The sequence below is a fragment of the Leiobunum rupestre genome, chromosome 9, assembly GCF_980474605.1.
Source record: "Leiobunum rupestre chromosome 9, qqLeiRupe1.1.hap1, whole genome shotgun sequence".
In the NCBI taxonomy this organism is placed as follows: domain Eukaryota; kingdom Metazoa; phylum Arthropoda; class Arachnida; order Opiliones; family Sclerosomatidae; genus Leiobunum; species Leiobunum rupestre.
This window is the reverse complement of record NC_143392.1, coordinates 34,564,404-34,576,204: the sequence shown is the minus strand read 5'-3', so window position 1 is coordinate 34,576,204 and position 11,801 is coordinate 34,564,404. Positions and strand designations below refer to the sequence as shown.

The following is an 11,801-nucleotide window of genomic DNA, read 5'->3' as shown; positions in this document are numbered from 1 at the left end:
AGACGGCACATTCGTATTTTTCAAAAACGTGTTTCGCGGGGAGCAGATTTGATTGGATCTCTAGATTAATATTCCCAACTCAATGGTTTTACCATGGAGTGTAGGAAACGAAGATGTAGAAACACTAGCGACATCTATCAATGAAATGAAACGACTTTAAATTCTATACAGCTTTGTGTATAAAATTCTTTTATTATTATTTTTTTATTTGCCCATTTTATTTTTATAATTACAACAAAGGCACTTCATAGATGCATGTTTAAATACATTTGTTAAATTATCATTCTTGTTATTAATATTTATTTTGTTTTCTTAAATTCAAAATGTTGGATTTTAAAATCGAGAAATATAAAGTATATTTTTTATTTAGTACCAGTGTTATTCATTTATTTTCATAGAACTCTTAAGAAGAAAAGATTCAACATTTCTGAATTATCTGATAATTCATAACACAACATAAAAAAATATAACTAAGCCAACTTGAGAAAAATAAAGGCATACACTGGGTGTTTTAATAATATGACTAGCGAATCATAATAATAAATATAAAATAAAAAAAAATATGGCAATGATATCGCAATTAAAAAATGTTGTAAATTTTTTCATTTGCATTTGTTTTAGGTGATTAAAGAGGATATCAAAGGCGTTCCATCTGGTTATTGCTTTTCATTCTGTTAACTTTAGTATTATTAATTTTTATTTATAAGAAAAAACAATTCATTTTAATTTTAAAATTAGACAAATTAATTGGGCTTGGTTATATTAGCTTTAGGAATTTTTATTTATGTTCAAAATCATTTTATTGTATAATTTGTAATATTGGGGCGTTTTTATATCAATTTCGATTATTAAGTATACGTGCTTTATATACCGTGTTGTATATATTTTAATACTAGTTTTATTTAAGGCTATATATTATAATTAATTACTTCGTTAGTTTCTATCAGGTGAAAGATGTGATACTATTGGGGTGATATTGGATCTAGTCTAATTTTGTAAAGTGTTTTTTTAATATTATTAATTTTCTCAAAATTTTCGTTGTCTTTACTAAAAAACAGACGAGTTCGATTAATTTATTTCACCTTTCCCTTTTTTAAAATTACCTGCCTATAAATTCGCTAGTCTCACTTTTACATAGCTGAAACTACCCTTTAGTATCGAATACCTCAGCCCTAATTTATTTCTAAGCTACTCTTTATTTGTTTCTTTTAATAATTAAGTTATTTAATTCAATCCCTCTATAAAAAGCCTCATTTTTAAAGCCTACCTTCACTTTTAATTTTAAATTTCCCCTTCAAACTTTAAAAGCTGCCTGTAAATATTCGTATCCTTGTCGGGTCCCCAATCAAAACGTGGTGCGTTTCGTAGCTGTGTTTATTAATAAAGTTTTGCGTGTTTAAAAATGTACCTATAATTTGTTTGGGTAAATTTGTAAGAAAAACGTGAGTTTTGTTTTTTTGTAATAGTTTCTCGATCGTTGTATAGATGGCGACAGCGTTTCAGTTTTCTTTCTTCGCGTTTTCCGTCGCGTTTTGCTCCACGATTTGTTGTCGGGCCGCAACGGGTGGGTCTTCTTTCGGCGCTACGTCTTTCGATTTGTTCAATTTGGGTTTGCTATTTCGTAGGTAATTGTCGTAGAACAGTTTTCCGAAGAGTAGGCAGAAGGAGAAGTACATGAGGAAGGACAGTTTGGCCGTATCGAAGGTCACAGTGCAATCGTAACCCCTGACCAGGACGTAGTAGGCGTAGATGCTGATGAAACTGGCCACCACCATCTGCAAGATTTGACCGGTGGTGATGAAGACGGCGAAACTTCTGGGCAGACGGAACTTGAGTGCTCGCATTCCGAAGTAAGAGTACATTACCGAGTGTATGCTACGGGATAGAAGAAGAACGGACTTTAGAAAACAATGTGGAAAAAACAGAACGAGGGCTACGACATTGGCAAACTTTGAATTTCAAAGTGATATCAGAAACTGCTTATGGGATTGCAGAGCACGATTTTCGCTCAGATTTCAGGATTTTCAAGTTGATTTGTACTTATGTCGAACCTCTCGTAACGGACATAATGAATTTGAGGACACTTACCTGTAATTCATCCAAATGAACCACCTGGCCATAGCCGTATGTTCCCGATAGGTGTACCAGCAGTAGAAGGCAGCCAAGATATGGTGATACCAATGCAAGAAGAGTAATCGTTGTTTACGCAGTACAATAAAGATGGTATCACCCAGCTCAGGGACCTGTTATCAGATATAAAATACATACACAGAAATTTGTTTATTAAAATTTTGAATACAGACAACTAACCACGGGTGATTTTAGGCGCGGAATTTAAATTAAAACTAGTAATCGTTTTCCCTCACACCATAAGTATCCAAATTTTACATGAGTATGATGGTTAGTCTTGTCTAAGACCTGACTGAAGGCTATCAGTAAAAAGACAGTGGAACTGAAACACTTATGTGAAACAATTAAAATGAAAATCTAAGACATTATAAATGTCTATGAGACTATCGATTTAAATGAAGAATCAGTTTCTTCCGATTATATTTGAATTTCTATCACAAAAATAGTTGTTGGAAACTGCCCCAATTGAAGGACCACTTTAATAATACACGATTTGTATTCTATGCACTTCTAGCATACACTTGGGATGCTCAAGGATTCATTGAGACCAATTCTAAACACTGCTAGCGTACACTTCGAATGTCCAAGGATCCATTGAGACCAATTCTAAACACTGCTAGCGTACAGTTCGAATGTCCAAGGATCCATTGAGACCAATACTACGCACTTCTAGCATACACTTTGGATGCTCAAGGATTCATTGAGACCAATTCTAAACACTGCTAGCGTACAGTTCGTATTTCCAAGGATCCATTGAGACCAATACTACGCACTTCTAGCATACGCTTGAGATGCTCAAGGATTCATTGACACCGTGCTGTCCACGCGTTTGGGAATAATTAAAATTAACATTTCCGATTTCTCAGAATGAAAAATAATCAGGCAAGGTCACAGGTGCCAAGTATCACAGCGATAATTAGAGACATTAGGGGTCACTGGTGTCAAAGATTTAAGGTTCAATGGTATCAAGGAAATCTTAATTCCAATACTTTTATGCTTTCCCACTGAGCTTACATAATTCCAATATTTTAATGCTTTCCCATTTAGTTTACATAATTCCAATACTTTTAGGCTTTCCCATTGAGTTTACATAATTCCGATACTTTTATGCTTTCCCATTGAGTTTACATAATTCCAATACTTTTATGCTTTCCCATTGAGTTTACATAATTCCAATACTTTTATGCTTTCCCATTGAGTTTACATAATTCCAATACTTTTATGCTTTCCCATTGAGTTTACATAATTCCGATACTTTTATGCTTTCCCATTGAGTTTACATAATTCCAATACTTTTATGCTTTCCCATTGAGTTTACATAATTCCGATACTTTTATGCTTTCCCATTGAGTTTACATAATTCCAATACTTTTATGCTTTCCCATTGAGTTTACATAATTCCGATACTTTAATGCTTTCCCATTCAGTTTACATAATTCCGATACTTTTATGCTTTCCCATTGAGTTTACATAATTCCAATACTTTTATGCTTTCCCATTGAGTTTACATAATTCCAATACTTGTATGCTTTCCCATTGAGTTTACATAATTCCAATACTTTTATGCTTTCCCGTTGAGTTTACATAATTCCGATACTTTTATGCTTTCCCATTGAGTTTACATAATTCCGATACTTTAATGCTTTCCCATTGAGTTTACATAATTCTGATACTTTTATGCTTTCCCATTGAGTTTACATAATTCCGATACTTTTATGCTTTCCCATTGAGTTTACATAATTCCAATACTTTTATGCTTTCCCGTTGAGTTTACATAATTCCAATACTTTTATGCTTTCCCATTGAGTTTACATAATTCCAATACTTTTATGCTTTCCCATTGAGTTTACATAATTCCAATACTTTTATGCTTTCCCGTTGAGTTTACATAATTCCAATACTTTTATGCTTTCCCATTGAGTTTACATAATTCCAATACTTTTATGCTTTCCCGTTGAGTTTACATAATTCCAATACTTTTATGCTTTCCCGTTGAGTTTACATAATTCCAATACTTTTATGCTTTCCCATTGAGTTTACATAATTCCAATACTTTTATGCTTTCCCATTGAGTTTACATAATTCCAATACTTTTATGCTTTCCCGTTGAGTTTACATAATTCCAATACTTTTATGCTTTCCCATTGAGTTTACATAATTCCGATACTTTTATGCTTTCCCATTGAGTTTACATAATTCCAATACTTTTATGCTTTCCCGTTGAGTTTACATAATTCCAATACTTTTATGCTTTCCCGTTGAGTTTACATAATTCCAATACTTTTATGCTTTCCCATTGAGTTTACATAATTCCGATACTTTAACGCTTTCCCATTGAGTTTACATAATTCCGATACTTTTATGCTTTCCCATTGAGTTTACATAATTCCAATACTTTTATGCTTTCCCATTGAGTTTACATAATTCCAATACTTGTATGCTTTCCCATTGAGTTAACATAATTCCAATACTTTTATGCTTTCCCGTTGAGTTTACATAATTCCGATACTTTTATGCTTTCCCATTGAGTTTACATAATTCCGATACTTTAATGCTTTCCCATTGAGTTTACATAATTCCAATACTTTTATGCTTTCCCATTGAGTTTACATAATTCCAATACTTTTATGCTTTCCCATTGAGTTTACATAATTCCATACTTTTATGCTTTCCCATTGAGTTTACATAATTCCGATACTTTTATGCTTTCCCATTGAGTTTACATAATTCCAATACTTTTATGCTTTCCCATTGAGTTTACATAATTCCGATACTTTTATGCTTTCCCATTGAGTTTACATAATTCCAATACTTTTATGCTTTCCCATTGAGTTTACATAATTCCGATACTTTAATGCTTTCCCATTGAGTTTACATAATTCCGATACTTTTATGCTTTCCCATTGAGTTTACATAATTCCAATACTTTTATGCTTTCCCGTTGAGTTTACATAATTCCAATACTTGTATGCTTTCCCATTGAGTTTACATAATTCCAATACTTTTATGCTTTCCCGTTGAGTTTACATAATTCCAATACTTTTATGCTTTCCCATTGAGTTTACATAATTCCGATACTTTTATGCTTTCCCATTGAGTTTACATAATTCCGATACTTTTATGCTTTCCCATTGAGTTTACATAATTCCAATACTTTTATGCTTTCCCGTTGAGTTTACATAATTACAATACTTTTATGCTTTCCCGTTGAGTTTACATAATTCCAATACTTTTATGCTTTCCCATTGAGTTTACATAATTCCGATACTTTAACGCTTTCCCATTGAGTTTACATAATTCCGATACTTTTATGCTTTCCGATTGAGTTTACATAATTCCAATACTTTAACGCTTTCCCATTGAGTTTACATAATTCCGATACTTTTATGCTTTCCCATTGAGTTTACATAATTCCGATACTTTTATGCTTTCCCATTGAGTTTACATAATTCCGATACTTTTATGCTTTCCCATTGAGTTTACATAATTCCAATACTTTTATGCTTTCCCATTGAGTTTACATAATTCCGATACTTTTATGCTTTCCCATTGAGTTTACATAATTCCAATACTTTAATGCTTTCCCATTGAGTTTACATAATTCCGATACTTTTATGCTTTCCCATTGAGTTTACATAATTCCAATACTTTTATGCTTTCCCATTGAGTTTACATAATTCCAATACTTGTATGCTTTCCCATTGAGTTTACATAATTCCAATACTTTTATGCTTTCCCGTTGAGTTTACATAATTCCGATACTTTTATGCTTTCCCATTGAGTTTACATAATTCCGATACTTTTATGCTTTCCCATTGAGTTTACATAATTCCGATACTTTTATGCTTTCCCATTGAGTTTACATAATTCCAATACTTTTATGCTTTCCCGTTGAGTTTACATAATTCCAATACTTTTATGCTTTCCCATTGAGTTTACATAATTCCAATACTTTTATGCTTTCCCATTGAGTTTACATAATTCCAATACTTTTATGCTTTCCCGTTGAGTTTACATAATTCCAATACTTTTATGCTTTCCCATTGAGTTTACATAATTCCAATACTTTTATGCTTTCCCGTTGAGTTTACATAATTCCAATACTTTTATGCTTTCCCATTGAGTTTACATAATTCCAATACTTTTATGCTTTCCCATTGAGTTTACATAATTCCAATACTTTTATGCTTTCCCGTTGAGTTTACATAATTCCAATACTTTTATGCTTTCCCGTTGAGTTTACATAATTCCAATACTTTTATGCTTTCCCGTTGAGTTTACATAATTCCAATACTTTTATGCTTTCCCATTGAGTTTACATAATTCCGATACTTTAACGCTTTCCCATTGAGTTTACATAATTCCGATACTTTTATGCTTTCCGATTGAGTTTACATAATTCCAATACTTTAACGCTTTCCCATTGAGTTTACATAATTCCAATACTTTTATGCTATCCCGTTGAGTTTACATAATTCCAATACTTTTATGCTTTCCCATTGAGTTTACATAATTCCAATACTTTTATGCTTTCCCATTGAGTTTACATAATTCCAATACTTTTATGCTTTCCCGTTGAGTTTACATAATTCCAATACTTTTATGCTTTCCCATTGAGTTTACATAATTCCAATACTTTTATGCTTTCCCATTGAGTTTACATAATTCCGATACTTTTATGCTTTCCCATTGAGTTTACATAATTCCAATACTTTTATGCTTTCCATTGAGTTTACATAATTCCAATACTTTTATGCTTTCCCGTTGAGTTTACATAATTCCAATACTTTTATGCTTTCCCATTGAGTTTACATAATTCCAATACTTTTATGCTTTCCCGTTGAGTTTACATAATTCCAATACTTTTATGCTTTCCCGTTGAGTTTACATAATTCCAATACTTTTATGCTTTCCCGTTGAGTTTACATAATTCCAATACTTTTATGCTTTCCCATTGAGTTTACATAATTCCAATACTTTTATGCTTTCCCATTGAGTTTACATAATTCCAATACTTTTATGATTTCCCATTGTGTTTACATAATTCCAATTCCCATTGACTACTGATGAATTAATTAAAATCTAAAGACAAATTAGTCGCTTGATAACTTAGGCCTAAGGTGGTGCCTTGAGTGCTAGCCTGGCTGATTATTATTATTATTTTATTATTATTAATTTAGAAGAAATATTTATTTAAAAATTAATCTGAAGTAATACAAGGTTAAAGTGCTCATATATTGGATAATTCCTAAACTCGGATGTGACGGGGCCACTACATCTAATAATGCGAAAAAGCCATGGAAAATATTTTGTATTTTATTTATTTTTAAATCGAACAGTTCTAGAAGAAACGGTTTGCTAACAAATTAGATGATAAGTCAGCATCGATCCTGAAGGTAATAATTTATTATATTTTGGTACCTTATTGTCAGGGAACCTAGGCAACAGTAACAGCTGCACCCGAAGGAAGCATTTTTAATAAACCCGAATTTTCCAAAAGAACAAACGAAAACATGACATTGAAATATTCAATCGTTTGATAGTATATTTAATAAATCGGTCACTGAATAAGTTATTAAATAAAAACAATCATACATTGACGACAATGCTACAATAGAGAATATAAATAAATACTTAATTTAAAATATAATTTTCATTCAAACAATACCGCATTGTATTTTCAATGATATTGCAAGATCGATAAACGTACATTTATGGGTTCTCGATAATAGACAATAATATAATAAAGCAATTTCGATTAAGCCAATGTTAAATATACAGAATGGATTTTAGGGTCGCTTCTCCCTGGGCACTCGTGCTTAGCCAGTAAAACATTGGTATAGGGGTCGATAATGGCGTAAAGCTTTTCGGCTGCTACGCGAATATAGTGAAATGGGGACAATGTTTTATATTGATGTATCGTTCCACGCTACGCTGAATCGATACTGAGCCGAGGACGTTCAACGTCTGCGAGTGACGCTTTACCACACTTGACTTCAGCGTTTAAATCGACGATCATAAGTAACATAATACCCATAACTATTTTGCCAACATAAAAGTCTTTTTAAATGTTAAACGCGTTTAAATTTTTACAAAGCCTTAATTGGCTGATCCTTCGAATAGGCTGCTATCGGTACCGTTACCTAACACTTCCAAAGACTAGTAACAGTGGAGTGATCAGTCCTTAGCCACGCAATGATTTATTTGGTAATGGGTGAAGCCGATTAACATTACAAAAATACAATCGGTAAAATACGAAGTGTCATATTTTTTTTAGCTATAATTGGGATGACGTAGATAACAAGTGACCTATGGATTTTCCAATTCCCTATATGGAAAAAAAGTGGAATAAAACTACTTCATAGCGGAGGAAACCCATGAGATAATATGAATTATTTCCCCCATGCCGAAAGATGGCTCTGATGGCAATTGAACGTCAGTAAAATTTAAAAAAAACATTAGGCGTATTTTGCATATTTCCCTATTTGTGATACGCGAACTTGCAAAGTAGGTCGATTCTGTTATGGTAACGCTTTCTAACAATTGATTCGTCTTGGTTATTTTGTATCTAAGAGGTGTTTAAATACGGTGATTCTTAGTATGACGTCATCATAAGCTCTAGTTCGGTCTACTGCGCAAACTCGGGTCATCTTACTCGTTAGCTAACCATAGAACCATTAACACGAAGAATAGAATATTAATCGCTGGTTCCCATTGATTTTCAAAATGCTTTTTGGAAGAAAACATAGTGCGTGGCGAAATACATCATAGTTAGGTAAATTTCGAGACGTGTACCCCTCCGGCGATTGCCAGGAAAATCGAGTCGCGAAGCGCTGTACCCCTCCGCAGTTTGCCAGGAAAATCAAGTCGCGAAGCGCTGTACCCCTCCGCCGTTTGCCAGGAAAATCGAGTCACGAAGCGCTGTACCCTTCCGCCGTTTGCCGGGAAAATCGAGTCGCGAAGCGCTGTACCCCTATGCCGTTTGCCGGGAAAATCGAGTCGAGAAGCGCTGTACCCATCCGCCGTTTGCCGGGAAAATTGAGTCGCGAAGCGCTGTACCTCTATGCCGTTTTCCAGGAAAATCGAGTCGCGAAGCGCTGTACCCCTCCGCAGTTTGCCAGGAAAATCAAGTCGCGAAGCGCTGTACCCCTCCGCCGTTTGCCAGGAAAATCGAGTCACGAAGCGCTGTACCCCTCCGCCGTTTGCCGGGAAAATCGAGTCGCGAAGCGCTGTACCCCTATGCCGTTTGCCGGGAAAATCGAGTCGAGAAGCGCTGTACCCATCCGCCGTTTGCCGGGAAAATTGAGTCGCGAAGCGCTGTACCTCTATGCCGTTTGCCGGGAAAATCGAGTCGAGAAGCGCTGTATCCCTATGCCGTTTGCCGGGAAAATCGAGTCGAGAAGCGCTGTACCCATCCGCCGTTTGCCGGGAAAATCGAGTCGCGAAGCGCTGTACCCCTATGCCGTTTGCCGGGAAAATCGAGTCGAGAAGCGCTGTACCCATCCGCCGTTTGCCGGGAAAATTGAGTCGCGAAGCGCTGTACCCCTCCGCCGTTTGCCGGGAAAATCGAGTCGCGAAGCGCTGTACCCCTCCGCCGTTTGCCGGGAAAATCGAGTCGCGAAGCGCTGTACCCCTCCGCCGTTTGCCGGGAAAATCGAGTCGCGAAGCGCTGTACCCCTCCGCCGTTTGCCGGGAAAATCGAGTCGCGAAGCGCTGTACCCCTCCGCCGTTTGCCGGGAAAATCGAGTCGCGAAGCGCTGTACCCCTCCACCGTTTGCCGGGAAATTCACGACCATTAGAAGGCGTACGTTTCATTTTGCTGGCTGGGAGGAATACGTTATGGTGCAGATCACGCTGTGACCTAGTTTACTAATAATCAAGAATAAAATTTAATCATGATATAGTCATTTTTCATCTTTATACAACTGACGTGATTTTAATCAGATTTAATCATGCGAGGATGTGCTGATAATCCATAATACTTCTATCCTAAGTGATATATTACTAGGATGTAGTTGAATCGGCGATGCAGAGATGGGCATTTTTGTAAAACAGCCGCTAGCGCTCGTGCGTTTTTTTGAGCATTGAAAATTTTCACTCTTTTTTTGAGTAGTGGAATTTTTCGCTCCTCTATTTTCGCTCTGGTTTGAGCGTTGAATTTTTCGCTCATCTCTTTTTGCTCTTTTTCGAGCGCTGGAAATTGATTTTCTCCAAATTTTCCTTTATTATTAAAAGAAAATTTACCACTTAATTTCGCTCAAAAGTATCAATAAGCTCTAAATGAGAGGACTGTCTTGAAACTCAATAATCAAGAAAAACACCGCGGCTACTAGTCCAATTTTTCGAACTATTTTAAATTTTCTACCAAATATTTTGTTCGAATAATCGACTATTTGTTCCTGAAAAATTAATATAGGCGAAAATTTCCAGGTCTATTCGCTTCGATTAATCGAATATTCGAATTGGTATTCGATCGAAATATTTGGTGTAACACCTCTATAAAATTTAAATTATCAGGGTCCACTAATGCGGTCTGGTCTTGTATGACTATCCTACGTCTATGAGCCCTAGTAAAAATTTCGATGACCTTGGACAAGTGCAGTGGCGCACTCAGGGGGGTTCAGCAACCCAGGAAGAAGAAGAAAACTAGCATAACCGAAGCCCCCCCGCCCCCCGAAACAAATCCTGGGTGCGCCACTGCTCAAGTGGAAAATGAAAATTGTAGGTCTAGTCTCCCCTCGCTACCCTACGTCTACGACCCTTAGTAATATACGAAATGACCTTGGACAAGGTGAAGAGCCAGGTCCAGTAGCCGCTGATTTTGTTTTGCTCTACGTAGGAGGGATTGCAGACGGAATAGTGGAAGCCGTGGTCTCGGAGGGAGTGCAGGAACTCCGGGATGGTGCGGAGAGCACCCATCAGGCTGAAACTGGCGAAACAGAAGTTCCAGACGGCCAGTAGAGGTCGCAGCTCGAAGGGCGTGCGCGACTTCATGTAGACGGGCCCCACCGAGATGAGCAGGACGTAGGCCAGCAAGTAGTACAGCACCCGGTTCCAGTGGTCCGTCATCCATTGGCGGCGAGCCACGTTGTCGAAGTCACTCTCGAAGGAGAACAGAAACGATCCGTTTTGCCACATCTTCGGTTCACTGGGTTCCTTTCAAAGAGACGAGGGAAACATTAATTTTACACAACTACTTCCGTTCAAGTTAGATTCTTAAATGGATAGAGGACGTCCGAAAATGGTTATACAAAAAAATTTAATGTTAATATTTCCAGTATTTGATTTATTATTAGCAACCAACTTTCGTGTTTTATCTCCTCCGACTCGATTTTCTCAGAACCGCTTGGTTGAACCTACCTGCAGCGCCATCTCGTGAACGAAATATTATTTTCCCCGGTTTTATCGTTTTTCGGTCGGAACTGTCGTCTGCTACGACATTCTCCTTGGCTTTTTAACCGGTTATATTCGTAGATTGTAGTTTATCGTGTTTTTAAAATGCCTTACACGCCGCCCTTTCTCAAATTTTTGCCGCCTCATTCTTTTGGCGCTGCACGTAGGTTCAACCGCAATTTCTGGAATTTTTGGAGCCGTTTGATGTAGGTTGCGGAAAAAGTAGCGTAACTTTTTAAATACTTTTCCAATAACTATAAAATTTCAGGGACATAATC

General features: G+C 36.2%; 1 protein-coding gene across 1 annotated transcript; it reads right to left on the bottom strand.

Moving 5' to 3' along the window:
- Nucleotides 1-378: 378 nt before the first annotated feature.
- LOC149927234 (very long chain fatty acid elongase 6-like) lies at nt 379-11,289 on the bottom strand. The gene is made up of 3 exons (XM_090158578.1): nt 10,912-11,289; nt 2,089-2,243; nt 379-1,875 (listed from the first exon to the last, which is right to left on the bottom strand). Exons 1-3 carry the CDS (start codon nt 11,266-11,268, stop codon nt 1,500-1,502), a joined length of 888 nt encoding a protein of 295 aa, XP_090014704.1. The 5' UTR covers nt 11,269-11,289; the 3' UTR covers nt 379-1,499.
- Nucleotides 11,290-11,801: the final 512 nt, after the last annotated feature.

What these genes read in the sequence shown, in the direction of transcription:
- LOC149927234 (XM_090158578.1), bottom strand. Translation starts at nt 11,268, where the DNA reads ATGTGGCAAAACGGATCGTTTCTGTTCTCCTTCGAGAGTGACTTCGAC. An exon ending in GGCTCTTCACCTTGTCCAAG is followed by an intron (nt 2,244 to 10,911) that starts GTCATTTCGTAT and finishes ATCTGATAACAG; the next exon opens with GTCCCTGAGCTGGGTGATAC. An exon ending in TTCATTTGGATGAATTACAG is followed by an intron (nt 1,876 to 2,088) that starts GTAAGTGTCCTC and finishes TCTATCCCGTAG; the next exon opens with CATACACTCGGTAATGTACT.